Genomic DNA, 19,402 nt, shown 5'->3' on the forward strand with positions numbered 1-19,402 from the left:
CTTCTCTGTTCTCAACTCAGCGTGTGTGTGTGTGTGTGTGTGTGTGTGTGTGTGCGCGCGTGTGCGCGTGTGTGTGTTGTGTTTGTAGACCCATTACTCGGTGGCAGAGACAGCAGTCTGTCAGTCAGTGTCCGGACTGGAGGCTCTGCAGGCTGTGGTGGAGTGTCAACAACCTGAGGCTGACCTATACAGGTAGTCCACACACACACACACACACACACTCCACTCACACGAAAGTCCAGTGTGAATTCACTTAATAGACCAGAGGTTCTCAAACATTTCCATGAGATTTTGTCTTAGGCACCATCATATAGGAAGAGTTGTAGAACTGTCTACACTGTAAGTGGGGAGATAGTAGTGGTGAGAGTGAAACCTATGATTACAATAGTCACTTTTATACATTCTCTAATTGGGATAATTTCTACTAAATTAAATTATAGTGACATTGAATTATTCCTCATTTTACTGGGGACCCCCTGGAACCTCCTTACGGACCCCTGGGGGTCCCTGGACCCCACGTTGAGAACCACAGTGTTTAATAGACAGTGAATTTTCTCTCTGTATAGGTGTGTTGTATAATAGGTGACGGGCTGATATGATATGGCTCCTCCAGCCATTCAAGCAACCCCCTCTTCCTCCGATCTCTCCCAGCTGGCCAGTTCAAGACCGATCAGTGTATTTTTAGGTCAGGCAGATTGTTTAGGTGGCAGTTTTTCCCCCCCATCCTCCTCTCTCTCTCTGCCTCTCTACCTCTCTCTCTCTCACTCCATCACACTCTCTCTATTGCGCCACTCAGCAGAAATGCCTCCTGTGTTTTCCAGGTTTGTCGGTCGGATTACGGTGACTCACCAGGGGGAGGAGATAGTCAGGTGAGACCAGAATTATCCCAACAGCCATGACTAATAACTTGAATAATAACTTTACATGTACAGCACTTAAAAAAAAATAAAAAATGACTAATTGCTTCACAATAAAGACAAGTTAAAGGCACAGAAACAGGGTTACATCGCTAATAGGAAGGGATGGGAGAGAAGGGTGAAATTACACCAACAAACCAATATAGTGGAACAATAGTGGAAAGAGGAACTTTATCACATAAAAGCATGTCTGTAGGAGCTTTGTTGTTAATGAGCTTTGCAGTCTTTTAGCTGACTGTCTTTTAGCTCACTCTGTTTTTTTGTCCCCATTATAAAAGGCAAGGATAAAGCACTTACAAAATCATCAAGCATGACTAAAATGTCACCAAAAGAGACCGAAAAATATGCGACAACATGAAAATATAGTTTATTACATGTGCAGAGTACTTTAGTTGAGTGTTTTAGTTAGCGTTTAAGTTGCCGCTGTGCCTTGCTTTTTCATTAACTTCACTTTTTTCATTTAACTTCATTAAAATACTCTACGAGGTAGTTTTCCTATAGTTATATAAATGTTTCTGTCTATTTATTTGTTTTTGCGCATGTGTTTGTGTTTATGCCAGACCGCTGGGCCCGGAGAATTTGCTGCTGCGAGGAGCCAGGTTGAAAAATACCAAAGAGATTTTCGGTGGGTCGATGAAATGGATCCGCCAAACCTCCAGTCGAGCTGGATGCAGCGCTCCAGTTCCTCACATAGCCTAGGAGAGACCGCTCATTATTACCTAGCTTATGTCTGAATACTTAAGAGAGCTGAAGGCTGTTGAATTTTAAAATGGTTTAGTCTGCAGGTTTTTCTGCAACAGCAGTGTACAGAAAGTGCCTGGATGTTTCACTGGTGGTAGAATTAAGTCGATGAGGAAAACACCATGCAGAAAATAGGAGAGTAAACTACCCATAATGCTGTCTGACATGAGCGATGGTCAAATTAACTAGTTGCAGAAAATGACAATGTGGCAGTAGACACGCTTCAGCTAATACTAATACCGCATGTGCTTATCAAACAGTAGCTTTTCAAGAGCACTGTTACACTAATATGGATAGTATTTACTGTTATGATTACATAAGGCCTTAACAAATTTGCATAATGCTGTTCTGTTTCTTAGTGTAGCATCCAGCACCAAAGTAAATTAGCAGAGCTGTCTCATTCTGTAGCCAGCTAATGATCTGTAGCCTCAAATGCCATCTGGATCTCACTGTTTCCAATGCAAGTGAAGAGAACATAAACACCAAAATCATCCAGTAGATGGCTCTGGTGTTCCATGCTAACACTTTAGCATACACTATGTTGAGTGATAGTAGGATCCATGCTAACACTTTAGCGTACACTATGTTGAGTGATAGTAGGATCCATGCTAACACTTTAGCGTACACTATGTTGAGTGATAGTAGGATCCATGCTAACACTTTAGCATACACTATGTTGAGTGATAGTAGGATCCATGCTAACACTTTAGCGTACACTATGTTGAGTGATAGTAGGATCCATGCTAACACTTTAGCGTACACTATGTTGACTGATAGTAGGATCCATGCTAACACTTTAGCATCCACTATGTTGAGCGATAGTGGGCGACTAGCATTACCACAAAAGAGAGAAAATGAGAACTTGTAGCAGCTAAAGCTAAATGGTAAGTCATCTTAACTGATATTTGAACAGTGTGGCAGTTTTGTGTGGTAAAATTTACACAAACTATGATACAAAAATAACATACTATTTTGAACTACTAGGACTACTTTCCCTATGCAAAGGTCTTTGTTCCTGTGAGACTTGAAATGTGGAGATGTGTTTCATTTCCATAGGAAGTGAAGGTGGTGAGCAGTGAGAGACTATACAGCTAAAAATCACTGCACAGTGGATGAATACGTGGTTCCTTAAAAACACAATTTTTTATTACTAAAAGTTCAGTCTTCTTACTTTGGATAATGCTAGTCATGTACTCTCACTCACCATAGTGTATGCTAAAATGTTAGCATGGAACTCTACAGCCAGTGATCTATTGAGGACACATGGATGATTTTGGTGTCTATGTTCTCATCACTTCATGGGCAAGTTGCCCCAATGGGTCGGTCTCCCATAGACTTGGCATATTCCTTTAACCAGTTGTGCTGTTGCAGGTGTGGCGGTTTACACTGGGATGGAGTCCAAGATGGCCCTCAACTATAAGTGCAAGTCCCAGAAGCGCTCTGCAGTGGAGAAGTGAGCACTTTTTCTCTCAATATAAATGAAATAGCGCCGCGTCAGACCGTTTGAGGTATATATGCTTAAAAATACAATGTCTTCTAATGACATTTCCTCGCACCAGGTCCATGAACACCTTCCTAATCATCTACCTGGGCATCCTGCTGTTCGAGGCCGTCCTCAGCACCATCCTGAAGTACGCCTGGCAGGCCGAGGACAAATGGGATGAGCCCTTCTACAACCACAAGACCGAGCAGGAGAGGAACAGCAGTCCGGTCAGTCCGCTTCACATTCGCTCTCAGATGAACGCATCCATGTATCGATTTGCTTCTCTAAGTAGCGCGGCCCCGCAGATAAGACGATGTGAGATTTTAGTCAACATTCCCACCTGTATCTCTCTGTATCTGCCTCTCCCTGCCCTCTTCCACCTTCGCCTCCTTGCCAAATAATAATGGGCTATTTCTCTCCGCTCCAGAGAGTGCATAAATAGATGGGAGAGAGTTAGAGGAGATAGATACTCCCCGGCCCACACTTGAATCCACGTGCACACACAGTCAGAGAGAGAGAGAGAGAGAGAGAGAGAGACGGGCGCTGGCGGGGTGCTCCCAGTTTCTCTAGATAGTGTGACAGGGCATAAGCGGAAGTGCCTGTCACTGGGCCAACCTGCAAGCCTATCAGCCCGCCTGCCAACACCAATCAGTCAGCGAGATCTGCTGCAGCCTCTATGTATTGAAAAAAAAAAAAAAACCACTAGCTGCCTCTCTCCCTGGAGACAGAGAGGGGAATACCAGCATGACAAATTAATGTCGCTGTGTTAGATTTTAGAATGACCTGCACTCTAGCAAAACTGCTGGCCCAGTTAGAGAGGACACCATGCACCCAGGACTGCATGTCTTCACATCGCAGCTCAAGTCACGCTGTTAGCTGTCTCCAGGGTGTCCACAGGTCTGAAAAGGTCTTTAGCGAAATTATCGAAATTGAATGCCTTGAAAAAGACAAAATGTCTTAAATACAGTTATTAGGTCTTATTTTTTTCCACCGTGCAATGCCAGGTTTCTTTGTGCCTGCATTTTTGTTTTTTTATTATCGTATCCGCTTTACTGAACACAATTGGACTTAATGTCCCTTCAGAATTAATTTCTTCCTTTTTCTTATCCTGCCCAATTGCAGTTTCAGAACTTTCAGTTACTATGTTGAGTCAGAAATAAGCTGATTTTGCGAGCTCCGTTTGTTTATTTTGGCTTTTAAATTGGCCTTAAATTAAATTCCAAAGTAGCATTCAAAAGGTCTTAAAGAGTCTTAAATTTGTTTTCCTGGAACCTGTAGATGCCCTGTCTCTCAGTTGGAAGCTCTCTCTCTCGCCTTTCCTGTCACAAAAAGTAATTAACTCCTTAATGGGAATGGATTACCCTGCCTGCCTTCATTTAAAAGGGTCTGCACTCAGAAGCCAGCATTTGGTGGTTCAGGTTTGAATAAGGTAAACTTACTTAGCTGATTGAGTTCAGCCAATCATATTTCCTTGAACATTCGAGGTTGGGCCAGATGTATTATATGTCTTAAAAACAACAGGTCATTTTGCTCCATAAATATGGATATCTGCCAAACTCCTTCTGCTTCCATTCCTCTTCTTCTTTTCTTTTACCAGCTGGGTTTCCATCCAAGTTTTGTTTTATGCGAATTGTGATCTTTTGAATTGGAAAGGCTTGACAAATGAAACTTGACAAATTTCCCTAATATCACAGAAAAATGTTATGCTCATTTGAAGCAGAAAATTGAGGAATAATGAGGGGAATAGCAATGAAAACGCATTTGTCAAATACATAATGATGAAGGCTTGATCGACCCGACGAATCTCAGTCTCCATCGCACGACAGTTCAAAAATGCACATTTTATTCTTTGTGACATTCTAAAAGTTCATGTAAAAATTTTCTGAACAGTTTGATGGAAACAACCGCTACTTTCACAGCTATTTTCACACATTTTTCACAGACCTCCTCCTTGTTGTCTCTGATTTTCTCTCTCCTCCTCCTCCCTTATTTCCCATTTGCCTTCCAATTAAAATAAAATCAGTTTAACCTCGTTATCCTAAAGTTTAATATCCTGGTTGTCTCCAACTTCAGTCCCATTTCACTCTTACTTTCACCTTCCTCCTCTTCAGCCTCTTCCCCCTCCTCCTCCTCTTGCCCCTCATTTTCAGTCTAATACAATAATAAAAAAACTCATTCTCCTCTCCTTCCTCCAGATCTTGAAGTTCATCTCAGACTTCCTGGCCTTCCTGGTTCTCTACAACTTCATCATCCCCATCTCGCTCTACGTTACCGTGGAGATGCAGAAGTTCCTGGGCTCCTTCTTCATCGGCTGGGATCTGGACCTCTACCACGAGGAGAGCGACGAGAAAGCCCAGGTCAACACCTCGGACCTCAACGAGGAGCTAGGACAGGTATGGAATAGTACACACACACTTTGGGAAATCACTCCCCTTCTCCTGTGGTGCCTCACCTTAAGTAACACAAACGTGTGTGTGTGTGTGTGTGTGTGTGTTTCTGTTCCCCAGGTGGAGTACGTGTTCACTGATAAGACGGGCACGCTAACGGAAAACGAGATGCAGTTCCGCGAGTGTTCAATCAACGGAATCAAGTACCAGGAGGTCAACGGCAAACTGGTACCAGAGGGACTGACCGACGACTCCCCGGACAGCTCTACACCTCACCTGGTAACACACATACACACATATACACACACACAAATATGCAAATGCATTGGACACACACACGCACTTGCCTACACATGAGAATTGGTTTGTGCGATCTGACACTATTGACAATCTGATTGATTAGAAGTGTGAGATTAGATGACATAAAAATAACATAAAAATATAAAAAAATCGGATAGGATGCACCAGAGAAAAAAACGTAAGTAAAACGTAAAGTAAAATTAGAGAAAATTCGGGGTATTAAATGTAATGCAACAGACAATTGTAATGCTAGAACATATACAGTAAATATATATTAATGAAAATATGTGTGAAAGTAGGGTGTGCTAATTAGCAACAGTAGAAACGTACTGAGGCACAGAAAATGAATGAAAACTATGTATAGTATGAAAATATATGCAGTATGAAAATAATTGAAAATATAAAGCTATGCAGTATATGTACAGGATGTAAAAAAATATGCATTGCCAGCTCCAAAGCTACAATGTTAGATCAGTCTACAGAAGGCCATACATACAGTATATACATCTAATTATTAGCTCTTCACTTCACTTCAACATCAAAACTCCAGATAGAGACAGAGATTGTGCTTTACAAATAAAGCGATTCTAATCTTCTTTCACTGCATGGTTACACTGAGAGATCAACATGTACCATATGTATTAATTCAGTTCAGTTCCAAATCAGTGTGATATGTTGGAATAAGGAATGATGTCTTCCTTCCCCATCTCCCCCTCTCTGTCCAGACCGGCGAGGAGCTGTTGTTTCTCAAGGCGGTGTCGCTGTGTCACACGGTTCAGATCAGCTACGACCAGCCGGACTGCCTGGCCGGGACAGGAGACCCGTTCTCCCATGCTAACGGCATCTCCGCTAATCACATGGAATACTACGCCTCCTCGCCGGATGAGAAAGCTTTGGTCGAGGCGACAAAGAGGTAAGGTTACGCTTCTTAAACTGTGGGTCTGGATGCAAATGGCCGATGGGCCTGGTTCTCCGGTGTTTGTTTACATGAACCACTGTGCCTTGGCAAGACTACTGTGAGCCGGATTATAGCCATGAGATTTGGCCACAACTGATTTTCAAGATCAGACCGAGTCGGCACTAGTTTGTGGTGGATGTACAGATGATTTTGTAGTAAAGGGGTAAGGATTTTACGACTCAAATCTGGACAATTCTTCACGTACTCCTGTAGTGTGAACGGGTCAGCAACCCAAGTCTGAATGGAACCAGCAATAGCCAATGAGAGTTGAGCACGAGAGAAGGAAAAAGTAACAAAGGAAGTGTGTTTTAATAAAAAAAAATAAAAAAATGCTCCATCTCCATGTTTATTATGGCTCCATGTTGGAGTAGCGCAAGAACTTGTGTTTTGACCAGATTGGGGGATTATGTGGCATTAGGAGATGAGTAATCCCACTCTTTACCTTGTCGTCAAGTGTGTGTGCCTCAAAGACGAAAAAAAATCTATGAAAGCCAGTCATTAAGTGTGTGATACCCATCATTGAATGGCTTTGAATCCTGGCTCCTTCTGACTTTCTTACCTCTCTTTACTGTGCCGGCCCCTAAGAAATAATAAAGCACTTGAGGGTGTCGGACTGCCAGCCAAAAAGAAAGTGACACTTTTTATTGCTCACTTTAATTTATTTATATATTTTATTGCCACAGTAATATAGCACAGGCAACAAAATACTGTCCAGAGAGAGGCAGAAAACCCTCAGCTGCCCTAGAGGGGGAAAAAACATTAGGGAGTGACCAGTTACTGCTATATATATATATATATATATATAATAGATGTTGAGTTTGATGAAAGGTTTGGTTAGAGCCAGTGAAGCTAACAAGCACAGATGGGCCATGGGAAAAAGCTCCTCCAATTCTTCAGGAGATGTATGGAGGGCTGTGGATCCAGGCGGGCTCTTCAGAGACAATGGGAGGATGGGGACTATGAACTGGGTGTGTTCATCTCTCTGCCCCAAAACTGATATCTCAGGTGTTGTCCCAGATCTGGGACCAGTCTGATTTTGATGAAAGTTTGAGAGATGATGCATCTTCGGGCTGCGTTCCAGTGTTTGAAAAATGACACCGATTGGCATAATGGAGGCGCTACAATTAAAGGTCGCATTTTTTTAACTCGAGTGCATCTTAGCACCGTGTTCTGGTGTTTAAAAAATCACACTGATATTGTCCTGGGATGGCACAGTGGCTCGGTGGTTAGTCAGCCTCACAGCATGAAGGTCCCGAGTTTGCATGTCCCTCCAAAGACATGCAAGTCAGGTGGATTGGAGACTCTGAATTGCCCATAGGTGTGAATGGATGGCAGGTAGATGCAGCTGTAACTGCTGTTTGTCTGTCTGTTTCCCCAGGCTGGGAGTGGCATTCACCGGCAGCAACGGAGAAACCATGGAAATCAAAACATTTGGCAAGTCAGAGGAGTAAGTCTCACCTCGCACATCTCTTACCTATAACAGTCCGAAAGATCCAAAGTAATTTTAGACTGTTTCATGACAACGTTTATGATGGAGGGTGGGAAAATGATCACCAACCACCTGCTAAATGGTGGTTAATTTTGTCTACCGCTAATAAGCCAACATCACTCTCTCTCTCTCTTCTCTGTCAGGTATAAACTGCTCCATGTGTTAGAGTTCGATGCTAACCGCAGGAGGATGAGCGTCATACTGCAGACTCCCTCAGGTAACACCACCTTCAATTACACACTAACAGTTTTATCAAGGCCATCACTCAGGTGACATTTCTCTGTATTGAGCTGTCTAGAGTCTTTTCTCATCAGTGCTTGTAGATTATGATACATTCACAGAAAAGTATATAAACTGGGATGGTAACTGATTTGATAAACCTGTTGTTCAAATGGAGAAAAGTCAGTCTTCTCATTGCAGTTTTTCCTTAAACACTAACTTGAGCGAGTGAGCGATTCAAGGAAATAAGTATTTTATTTGTGTAGTGCTTGTGTAGCACTTTTCTGTACAAAGTTACAATGTATTGTAAAATAAAAGGAAGAAGCATTAACATATCAGCTGTAAGAAAGGGAAGACTTGCACTGCGGACTCCATGTTTATAAATAAATGTCAAATGGTAATTGGTAATATTATGCAGCCCAAATGTCAACATTATTGGATATAAAGAAATGTATTGGTCGGGCTTTAATTCAGGTAAGTGGAACGTAAGTATTTCACTGTGGTCAAAGTATATTTAATATCTAAATGACGGTGCCGTCTTCTTGCTGTGTTGACTCTCCAGGAGGGAAACTGCTCTTCACCAAGGGAGCAGAGTCGGCCATCTTGCCTTTCACTACCAGCGGAGAGATAGAAAAGACCAGACTGCATGTGGACGAGTTCGCCTTGGTGAGCAATACACTCACACAGACAGACTGGCAAAATGGTTAGAGTTTTACAGTTATAATTCTTAGAATTTTATCACCTTTTTCATAATACACATATCGAACATTTCTGGTCTCAGTAAGTTCTCCTGCTGCTGATACTGCTGCTGCTATTTTACACATCCTGTCAGTGCTTGAATCCACACTTTTTATGCACATTTTCATTTATACATTTCTGCTTAATATGTTCAGTTGTGTATATTAACATAACTGCCATTTTGCTCTATTCCTGGTTATATTCTGTTCTTGTTTGATGTATTCTACCATCAGTTGCTGCTTCTGTAATAGCCCGTTTCCCTAGGGGGATCATTAAAGTTTCTAATCTAATCTGAAAAGACAGAGACACACACTCGCGCACACACAGAGAGGAACACTCAGACATACAGAGTTATGTCTCATTTTATTTGTAACTAGAGTCATACATATAGTTGCCATGTTAGCACCACAACCCTGTTTCCATGGTCAATGTCAAGTAACTAGTCATTCTATAAAAGCTAAATCTTGGAACATGGTGATGTTATGGATGCCACTGTTACATATAGTGTTGTTACGATATCCGAAATTGCAATACTACTTAAATACCATTTCAATTTTAAATTTTATAAACTTTCAATACTTTGACTAAATGTGTTCTAAATGTGAAATTCCATTTCATCGTCACGTCCAGAGGGCGTATACGTGCTGATCGTAATAGTTAATAGATAAAGGTTTGGAACAGAGAGAGCTGCAGTCTGGCTCTTGCCAGTGGACTGCAGCAGTCAGTTAAACTGAAAACATGACAACAGCGTCAAACAGTCCACCACGCCTTCAGCTAAATCCCAGTTCACCTAAACTGGTTGACAAACTGGTTCCAGGAACCACATGTGGAACTATTTTGCTTACTGAGCCAACAAAGACGGACATCGAAACCCCTGTGTGAAAGCTGCTAGAAAGCTGTCCAGGTCAGGTGTGCTCACACTTCTTGTTTACCGTGGTATCATAGTAACCAATTTGTAGATATTAAACTTATTGGTATCGAAGTCACAATTGGCATCGTGACATGCATATTTCCAGCCAAAAACACTTTCCCCAGCAAAAGCTCTAGTTTTCACTTTCTGATGAAATGTCCATATATCTTACTCTGAAAGGCTTCTTGACCCATATTTCACTGTGCATGTGTGTGTGTGTGTGTGTGTGTGTGTGTGTGTGTGTGCGTGCCTCGGCCTTGCGTTTCCCGGCATTGTAATGATTACTTTTGGCTTTGTCGCTCTCTGTTCCCATTAGACTGTAAATTCTTCACCACAACAGCCTTACACACACACACACACACACACACATATACACATCCAGCCCCCACATTGTGTCATCGGTCGTCAGTACCCAGGACTCGGTGCTCTGGACCGGGGTTGATTTGTGGTCGTCTAGCCCTCAGGCTGGTTCCATGATTTAAAGCCAAGCTCTGATAATTTGTTTTTCTCTTCTCTCTCTCTCTCTCTCTGCTTCCCTTCCTCTGTCTCTGCCTTCTCTCCTTTGCCCTATCCGCATCTGTTATCTTCCAACCCTTGACATCTTCTCTTCTACCCTTCCTCTCTGCATGCTACCTCTTTATTTTCATTCATTCATTTATTCGTTCCTTCTTTCATCTCCTTTTTTGCTACATTTCTTTCTCTTGCTTTCTTTTCCTTTTTCATTTACTTCATTTTCCTTATGCCATCCTCTCCTCCCACGCTGACTTATGCTCTCCCCCCATTCTCTTTGTCTTGTGCCATCCTCTTCCCTCCCCATTCTCTCCTACTGTCTTTCTTTCCCTCCTCCTCCCCCTCCTCCTCCTCTCTCCTCCCCCCGCTCCAGAAAGGTTTGCGGACCCTGGTGGTGGCGTGTCGTCACTTCAGCCCGGAGGAGTACACAGACGTGGACCGGCGCCTGAACGCCGCCCGCACCGCCCTGCAGCAGAGGGAGGAGCGGCTGCAGGAGGCCTTCGGCTACATCGAGAGAGACCTGCAGCTCCTGGGGGCGACGGGGGTGGAGGACAAGTACGCACGCATACAAATGAATGGAGATATGTTAGGGTTGGGGCGAGAGTGCACATCGTCCCATTTGGCATCGCATATATAGCCGATCTCTGATGCGTTCGTCCACGATTTGAATTGAAACGTAGCTTTTATATGTGCAAAGGAGGGGCATTTTTACATTTTTCAGTCAAGAAGAAAACTGATCAACAGGTATCACACAAGACGATCACATGGGACAACAGCAGAAACCCTGAGGAAGGCTCTGGGAAATGTCACCTCAGTGTTGAGGCCGCCTTCTGTTCAAATCAACTCGAGCTTCATTTCTCTCCCTGCCCATGTTTCCCTATTTGATTTGCTTGCATTTCTACATTTTAAACAACGACAGCTGAGGATCTAAGGATCCGTATTCAATTGGCGAAAAATCAGCAAGGGAATTTCTAGCCTCAATGGATGCAGTCCATCGCTGATCCACGATGTATCGGTGTAACCCTAGATGTGTGTGTTTGTGTGTGTATAGTTTCATTCGAAAGCAAGAGAGGTTCCACCTTAAGAGGTCATTTCAACTCCCGTCACTAAATCCGTTGAATGTATGATGTGAAAAAATATGTCAAACGTATGTTTTTTAATATATGATTCATGTGTTAGCGCTGGCAAGAGGTGAGAAAGCAGCTCAGTCATCAAGCATGCGCTAACATGTAATTACTATGTTTGGATAAAACATATGACTTTCCACATGGTTTGGCCAGCAGTGTCTTGCAGCCATTAGAGCAATATGTTCAACACAGTGTTAGATTGAAGGCTGACTGTTTATGCTTGCTGTGATACAGTCTATAAAGATAGGAGCTGCATATAGAGAGACTTACAGATACTAGGAGCTGTATAAAGTACAGATACATATACTGTAGTAATAGTTGTGCTTTTCAAAAGTCTTATGGGTTGCAAATAGCTGTACAGGAAAAGTGGAACATCTTAAAAACAATAGGGGTCAATAGGAGATGAATACAGACACACACACACAACCACAGTGGCAACGAGAATCTCCCACAAATGATGTATATTCAGCGGGGAGACGGAGACGTCGACTCACTCAGGCTCCCCGGAGACGAACGTCGGCGTGTGCGTTTGCGTCCACTCGCCATCTGCTCCTGACATAAGCCTCTCTCTTCTCTCACTCTGTGCATTCTCTCTCTTTCTCTCCTCCCACTCTCCCTTTCTTTCTCTCTCTCTAATGAATTCCTCCTCAGGCAGACACGGTCACAATGGAAGGATCTTCTCTGTTATCGAGGAGGGGATTAAACTTTCTTTCTGGTCCTAATATGAATCATGGAAAGCTGATAACCATGTTAAGAGTAGATCATATTCATTATCTGTTAACCTCTTCTATACGACTAAAACGTGTGGTCAGGCGAAATAGGCGAACTAACTTGTGTCTGTGAAATGCATGCTGTTTATTAATAACTTGTCAAATGGTCTTTATTCCTGTATTCAGTTAATGATGCATTCATATAATTCAGTTAATTGACGTTTTAATCAATTTTCAGTAGTGTGTAACATTTAATTAGACTATAATTTGGCTGCATTATTGTTGACATTTCATTTAGCCAACTCAGTATCTTTGTCTCTCACTCTGTCATACTCTAATGACACTAACATTAACTAATTTCACACTGCAACATTAGCTGGCTATTGTATTCCCACCTGGTAATTGCTACTCCTGTGAAGCAAATGATAACAAACAGCTATTTTCAAATGGCTTACCTCCTTAACATTTTGTTTAGGCTAGATTTCACACTTTACCTCTCTGGTCAGTTGCGAGACTCAAGTGAGCACCGACTGTTTGACTCAGTACTTAACATTATTCCCTCCCATCCCCAGACTCCAGGACAAGGTCCAGGAGACCATCGAGGCCTTGCGGCTGGCGGGCATCAAAGTGTGGGTGCTGACGGGGGACAAGCACGAGACGGCGGTCAGCGTCAGCCTCTCCTGCGGCCACTTCCACCGAACCATGAACATCCTGGAGCTCCTGCAGCAGCGCTCCGACAACGAGTGTGCTGAGCAGCTCCGCAGGCTGGCCAGGAGGTAGGAGAGTGTGTGTGTGTGTGTGTGTGTGTGTGTGTGTGTGTGTGTGTGTGTGTGTGTGTGTGTGTGTGTGTGTGTGTGTGTGTGAGAGAGAGAGAGAGAATGAAGGCGTGATACTCTGGTAACATTGGAGAATTTCAAATATTAGGAATTTGGCACTGTTGTGAACGAACTTACCCCCAAGGGGACTTTATTAGTGTCACATAGTGCCGTGCTGAAGCCTGATTGGCTACGGGCTTGGGTTACCGCGGTAATGGCAATGAGTCAGGGCGTTACTATGGGAACATAAGTGATGTTTGTTTTTTCCAACACAGTCTTGAACACTCCCACACACAGAGGGCTTATTAAATACAATCACTTGACTATTAATGACTTTTTCACATTTCTCCTCATTTTAAATGAATGTGCTGCTCTCACTCACCTGTTCTTTCCATCTCTCTCCTCCTCTCCTCCTCCTCTCCTGTCTCCTGTTCTTTTCTGCGCTCTCTCTCTCTCTCTCTCTCTCTCTCACCTGTTCTTTCCATCCCTCTCCTCCTCTCCTTCTCCTCTCCTGTCTCCTGGTCTTTTCTTCTCTCTCTCTCTCTCCTCTCTCTCTCTCTCTCTCACCTGTTCTTTCCATCCCTCTCCTCCTCTCCTCCTCCTCTCCTTCTCATCTCCTGTCTCCTGGTCTTTTCTCACTCTCACCTGTTCTTTCCATCCCTTTCCTCCTCTCCTGTCTCCTGTTCTTTTCTGCTCTCTCTCTCTCTCTCTCTCTCTCTCTCTCTCTCTCTCTCTCTCTCTCTCTCTCTCTCTCTCTCTCTCTCTCCCTCTCTCTCTCTGTGTCTCCAGGATAAAGGAGGACCACGTGATCCAGCACGGTTTGGTGGTGGACGGGGCCAGTCTGTCTTTAGCGCTGAGGGAGCACGAGAAGCTCTTCATGGAAGTGTGTAAAAACTGTTCGGCCGTGCTGTGCTGCCGCATGGCCCCCCTGCAGAAGGCCAAGGTACCACATTTACAATGCATCAATCAGCGGCTTGGTCTGGTCCTAAGATCATGAAACAGACTTCTCCACATGGGGAACAAACTAACCTAAAACTAAGACCAGATTTCAATGTTGCCATTTTCTGTTCAGGTGGTGCGTCTTTTTAAAACGTCCCCAGAGAAACCCATCACCCTAGCTATCGGAGATGGAGCCAATGATGTCAGTATGATACAGGAAGCCCACGTGGGCATAGGTAAACACTCACCAACGTGTCCACACACACACACACACACACACACACACACGTGTACGATATGGTACAATACAGCAGAAATTAATCTCTTTTGTGCAGTGTGTCTAACTTCTAATGTGCATTTTTGTGTGTGTGTGTGTGTGTGTCTTCAGGTATCATGGGGAAGGAGGGTCGGCAGGCCGTGAGAAACAGTGACTATGCAATTGCCAGGTTTAAGTTCCTGGCTAAACTACTGCTGGTCCACGGTCACTTCTACTACATACGAATAGCTACGCTTGTACAGTACTTTTTCTACAAGGTAAGACTTGGCTACGCTTATAAAACATTTATCAAAGTTTCTCTGCACACACTTGCACACTAGTATTTTTTATGCACTACTTCTGCCAGTGCTTTTGTGGCTCTGGCTAAATCAGTTTAAATTAGATGCATTTCAAGTAGTTGGTTAAATATTTATTGAGGTGCACAGTATTAGCTTATGGACCTAATACTGGTTGCAGCTACTTCACTCTGCAGCAGCAAATGTGTTATTGTCAGAAGCCAGTCAAATCTGGGCTCCTTTAAGTGTTTTTAGGCAGTATTTGGAGTTTGTCATAATTGGTAAAAACCTGTATTGCCTCAGTCATGCATTCACCTGTTTATTGCGCTGAAAAAGAAATTAGAACAGCATACATATTTAACATTTTTCCCCATATATGGTCCACACAGGCTCGCTCATCTTAATTCAAATGCATTCCTAGAACAGAATGTACTTTGCTGTAGCAAGAGCTATTTTTTGTTCCCATCATTCCTTTGTGTGACATTGTAGCAGCCAAATGTGGACATTTTGTCCCAGCATTGTCATGCAGCCATACCATAAGTGCACATCGTTATATTGCTTTATTCATTGCCAAAAGGGCTTAAAGGATAAGGCTGGTGTTTTTAAATACATTTCTTACCGTCAACAAATCCTATGAAAATAACAAAATCAACAATGCGTTTGCTCTATTCCTGTTACTTTCCCACTTCCCACGTTCCCTTTTTAGCCTTCAACCTGGAAGTCATTGGCTCCAATTGTAAACTAAAAACCTTGAAATACAGCTCACAAAGACATAGTTTACATTTTAAAAATCGCTAACTGTTACAATAAAAAGTCAGGCTATTGTAGTTATTACCAAATCAAATTCAAACGGGAACAAATTCTTCATTACGCCGGGGACTATTTTCGGTGCTACGGAACTACTTTCCTGAGATGGAAAACGGTTTACGGTCGGCTTATTAAGTTGTTTGAGGAAAAAGTCGGCTGGCCCGGTGCATCGTGATGATGAAATATGTTGCCCAGAGCAGCAGCATGGCTCTGTGATGTGTTTTTAATCGTTTTTTTAATACAATGGAGTTCTATGGCTGCTGGGACATGACTTTATTGGGCATCGGCTACATGGACGAGACTTGTTGGCAAAACAAAATCATTGCTGATTTTGTTATTTTCATAGGATTTGTTGACGGTAAGAAATGCATTAAAAACACCAGCCTTATCCTTTAAGTGCAGTTATGCCCCCTTTTTGCACCAAACTTAATCTCAAGCCTTTTGATTTTCCGCTTGTTTTAATTTTGTTTATTACAAATGTGATCTTTTGAGGTAAAGCTCAACAAGAGCTTTCCAATGATATATAATACTAATTTTCAGCCAAAATGTCACTTACCCACCAAGGCCTTGATAGCCATGTAGGTCATTGAGGAATACATTTTGTTACAATAACTGCCTGGCTCTTATATGGGCCGTTATCAAAACTGTGCTCAGAAATCCTCAAAGTTGCATTTTATTTGTCTGCCTCCTCTTCAAGTTTCGATGTCTCACTCAGCCTCTCTCCTCTGCAATGTTTTTTTAATGTCTCTCTCCCTCCCTCTCTGTCTCTCTTCTAGAATGTGTGTTTTATCACGCCCCAGTTTTTATACCAGTTCTTCTGTCTGTTTTCACAACAAGTAAGTCTCTCTCTCTCTCTCTCTCTCTCTCTCTCTCTCTCTCTCTCTCTCTCTCTCTCTCTCTCTCTCTCTCTCTCTCTCTCTCTCTCTCTCTCTCTCTCTCTCTGCCTCATATGTCACTGTTTGGTCTTGGTTTGATGTTGTGCAGTCTCATTGTCAGGCCATTTTAAAGGCTTTTCACATCAAGGATTACTTCAAGGATTGCATGCATTAAACATAGCTTTTCAGTTTTTTGAGGAAAAGTGTCACCTGATTTTCATTGCATAATTGTTTCCATCCTTCAAATGTTGCTCTTTCAAAAGTAAAGGGTTATGGCTAATAACATCATTGAGATTCAGTTGTGAGTTTTACTTAGCGATTGTTTTGTCCGAGTTGCTGTCTCATTATGCAAATGGTGGCTCTCGCTTTGGAATGAAACTCTTGAAATATTTATTTGACATATTTCCTATAACAGCTTCCACATTGGCTTAAAAACTTTGGAACTCAATTTCTGTCCATTGATTTATGTTTAATAAGATTTAAAACTAATGTGGCATCCACTGACTACCATTAGAATGGCACCATATATTAAGATTGCATTAGTGTGAAATGGCATTAAGTCTGTTACTAAGGCTTTAGTCTGTTAAGGCTATTACTTTAATTGATGCTAGACAAAGATGGTATTAATCCTACGGTATTTTTAGATTATTTTTAAGGCATTTCTGCTTTATTAAATTATATGCAGTGATACAGTTGTGGTGTGTAGCCTTCTGGGCCATTAGGAGACATGATTTGATGGTGCTCGATGGACAGAAAGAAGCCTTTGGTTGGGGTTAGGTTAGGTTGTACAGCATCTGTTCAGCCTCTCTAGGTAAACGGTTTGGTGTCGAGTGTAACGCCTCCTCTCCCTGTCCGTCCCAGACTCTGTACGACAGTGTGTACCTGACACTGTACAACATCTGCTTCACCTCGCTGCCCATCCTGGTGTACAGCCTGTTTGAACAGCTGGTCCATCCACACGTACTGCAGAACAAGCCTGTCCTGTACAGGTAAGGGTGCACTTATACACAAGGTGCAGTGGGATGGCTGGATTGGCCAATTTCGAGATAATAATGTGCTTCTATAACTGCTGTAGTTTCATAAAATACACTTTTACAAAATTGATGTGCTGATTTTTAATAAAAATAGCAGGTAATATGCAGAGGATTTTCAATATGTTTAGTCATTCCTGTTTTATGGTGTATTTTACATGAAAAAAAACCCAAAAGCTAAGATTTTCACCTACTTTGACATACTATTTTGTAGATAATTCATTGAAAAACTTTTTTTTTATAACTGCCCCTGTAAATTACAATTGATTGTGTGTGTGTGTGTGTCCTACAGGGACATCAGCAGGAACTCTCTGCTGTCTTTCCGGACCTTTCTGTACTGGACGCTGTTGGGTTTCTGTCACGCCTTCGTCTTCTTCTTCGGATCCTACATACTGATGGGAGAGGACACCACGCTCATGGGCAATGGACAGGTGTGTGTGTGTGTGTGTGTGTGTGTGATCTATGCTTTTACTATCTCATAAGAGTAGAATAAATGGTATTTAGGGAGCAACATGTATGTGTGTGTGTATGTATGTTTATTCTGGCTCTACACAAACCTATGCTAGTTTATTGATGGGGCTTGTTGCCTATCTATCTTTCTGAAATTTCTCCTTACCTTGACACTCTTGTTTCTGTCTCTGTTTGCCTGTGTGACAGCCTGTCTTTCTATCTGTCCATCTGTATCACTGTAGCAGCCTGTCTAACTTGTCTGCCTGTCTGTATGTCACTCACTCTGTTTGTTAAGGTGTGGGTTCTCCTGATTTTACCCTTCCCTCTCTCTCTTATCTTCTTCCACGTCTCCGGCTCTTCACCTCGTCTATTCCCCTCTCTTTCCTCCTCTGCCGCATCCCTCCATTTGCCCCCTTTCTGTCTCGTTGCCTGTTTGCCGGTCGGGATTTCCGGAAAGCACTCACCCCTGTTGCTCTCTCTCTCTCTCGCTTGTCTTTTCTTCTTTCTTTTGTTGATTTCTCTCTTTCCTTCTCCCGCCTTCACGCTGTGCATGTCTTCAGATCTTGCGAGCTAACAGGCAGCTGGTAAGAAGAGTCTGCTCTATGGTTGAATGCATGTTTCCTTTGGGTGCGGGGTATTGATAGGATTTTATCACTTCCCCCTTACAATGTCTGCTTTCTTGGCAGTATGATTCCTCAACACTTCATATTGATAATGATGCTCTAGAGATGCTTTCATGTTTTCCCTCTCTTTTCATTGAAAATTAATAGAACAATAATCGATCAGCTCATTGATCCCCATTGATTCCGGTAAATTACAATCAATTCTGATTCCACCATTTGCTTTTGGAATGAACTGGGTATCAAAAAATTATTTTTTTGATGCCCAGCTTCACAGCATCAGTGTCCTCCCGGGGAAAAACCTACTGTCCAATTTTAGTTTTAGTTTACTTTCTCCTGTGTGTGTATATACATTTATACCGGCTATGTTTACATGCACAAAGAATTCCCTTCTTAATGTGGCAACTTAAACAACTTGGTTTTGGATTGAAACATATAGATGTTATAACTAGTCATAATAACCCGGTAAGCTCATACTCCAATCATGAGAAACCTGGCTAAAGATGCCTGGCTTACTCCGGTATAAAGAGGTTGCCGTAGCGTCGAGACATCTTTCATCTTTGGTTTTCGTCATCTGTACAAATTCACACTCCTGCAGTGTTATGAATTGGCTGCTAACAACACCACACCCCCCGCAGTGTGACCCTCATACAGTAGGTGCGCACACAGTTGGATGGATGGCAGGGCTTCATTACAGGTGGCATAATGCTGCACAGCTTGATAAACGAGGCTCACGACACGCAAATGTTTTCCTTCTGTTCTACATCTGTAAAGCTCAACCAGCCTCTCCCACCAGTTCTGACTCCCAGCTTTCATCCACAGCT

At 42.6% G+C, this 19,402-nt stretch overlaps 1 protein-coding gene across 1 annotated transcript in view; it reads left to right on the plus strand.

The window, feature by feature from the left end:
- Positions 1-19,402, plus strand: part of atp11b (ATPase phospholipid transporting 11B) — a 63,852-nt gene that overhangs the window by 20,479 nt on the left and 23,971 nt on the right. Inside the window, exons 7-25 of the mRNA XM_071915006.2 lie at positions 89-192; positions 822-869; positions 1,478-1,542; positions 3,030-3,111; positions 3,218-3,368; positions 5,337-5,534; positions 5,649-5,807; positions 6,554-6,741; positions 8,165-8,233; positions 8,419-8,492; positions 9,057-9,160; positions 11,026-11,207; positions 13,062-13,265; positions 14,094-14,247; positions 14,377-14,479; positions 14,632-14,777; positions 16,379-16,438; positions 17,339-17,466; positions 17,801-17,939. Coding sequence (XP_071771107.1) covers positions 89-192; positions 822-869; positions 1,478-1,542; positions 3,030-3,111; positions 3,218-3,368; positions 5,337-5,534; positions 5,649-5,807; positions 6,554-6,741; positions 8,165-8,233; positions 8,419-8,492; positions 9,057-9,160; positions 11,026-11,207; positions 13,062-13,265; positions 14,094-14,247; positions 14,377-14,479; positions 14,632-14,777; positions 16,379-16,438; positions 17,339-17,466; positions 17,801-17,939 — 2,358 coding nt within the window. The remainder of the gene's footprint in view (positions 1-88; positions 193-821; positions 870-1,477; positions 1,543-3,029; positions 3,112-3,217; positions 3,369-5,336; positions 5,535-5,648; positions 5,808-6,553; positions 6,742-8,164; positions 8,234-8,418; positions 8,493-9,056; positions 9,161-11,025; positions 11,208-13,061; positions 13,266-14,093; positions 14,248-14,376; positions 14,480-14,631; positions 14,778-16,378; positions 16,439-17,338; positions 17,467-17,800; positions 17,940-19,402) is intronic.

The sequence above is a fragment of the Centroberyx gerrardi genome, chromosome 9 (genome assembly GCF_048128805.1).
Source record: "Centroberyx gerrardi isolate f3 chromosome 9, fCenGer3.hap1.cur.20231027, whole genome shotgun sequence".
Classification (NCBI taxonomy): Eukaryota; Metazoa; Chordata; class Actinopteri; order Beryciformes; family Berycidae; genus Centroberyx; species Centroberyx gerrardi.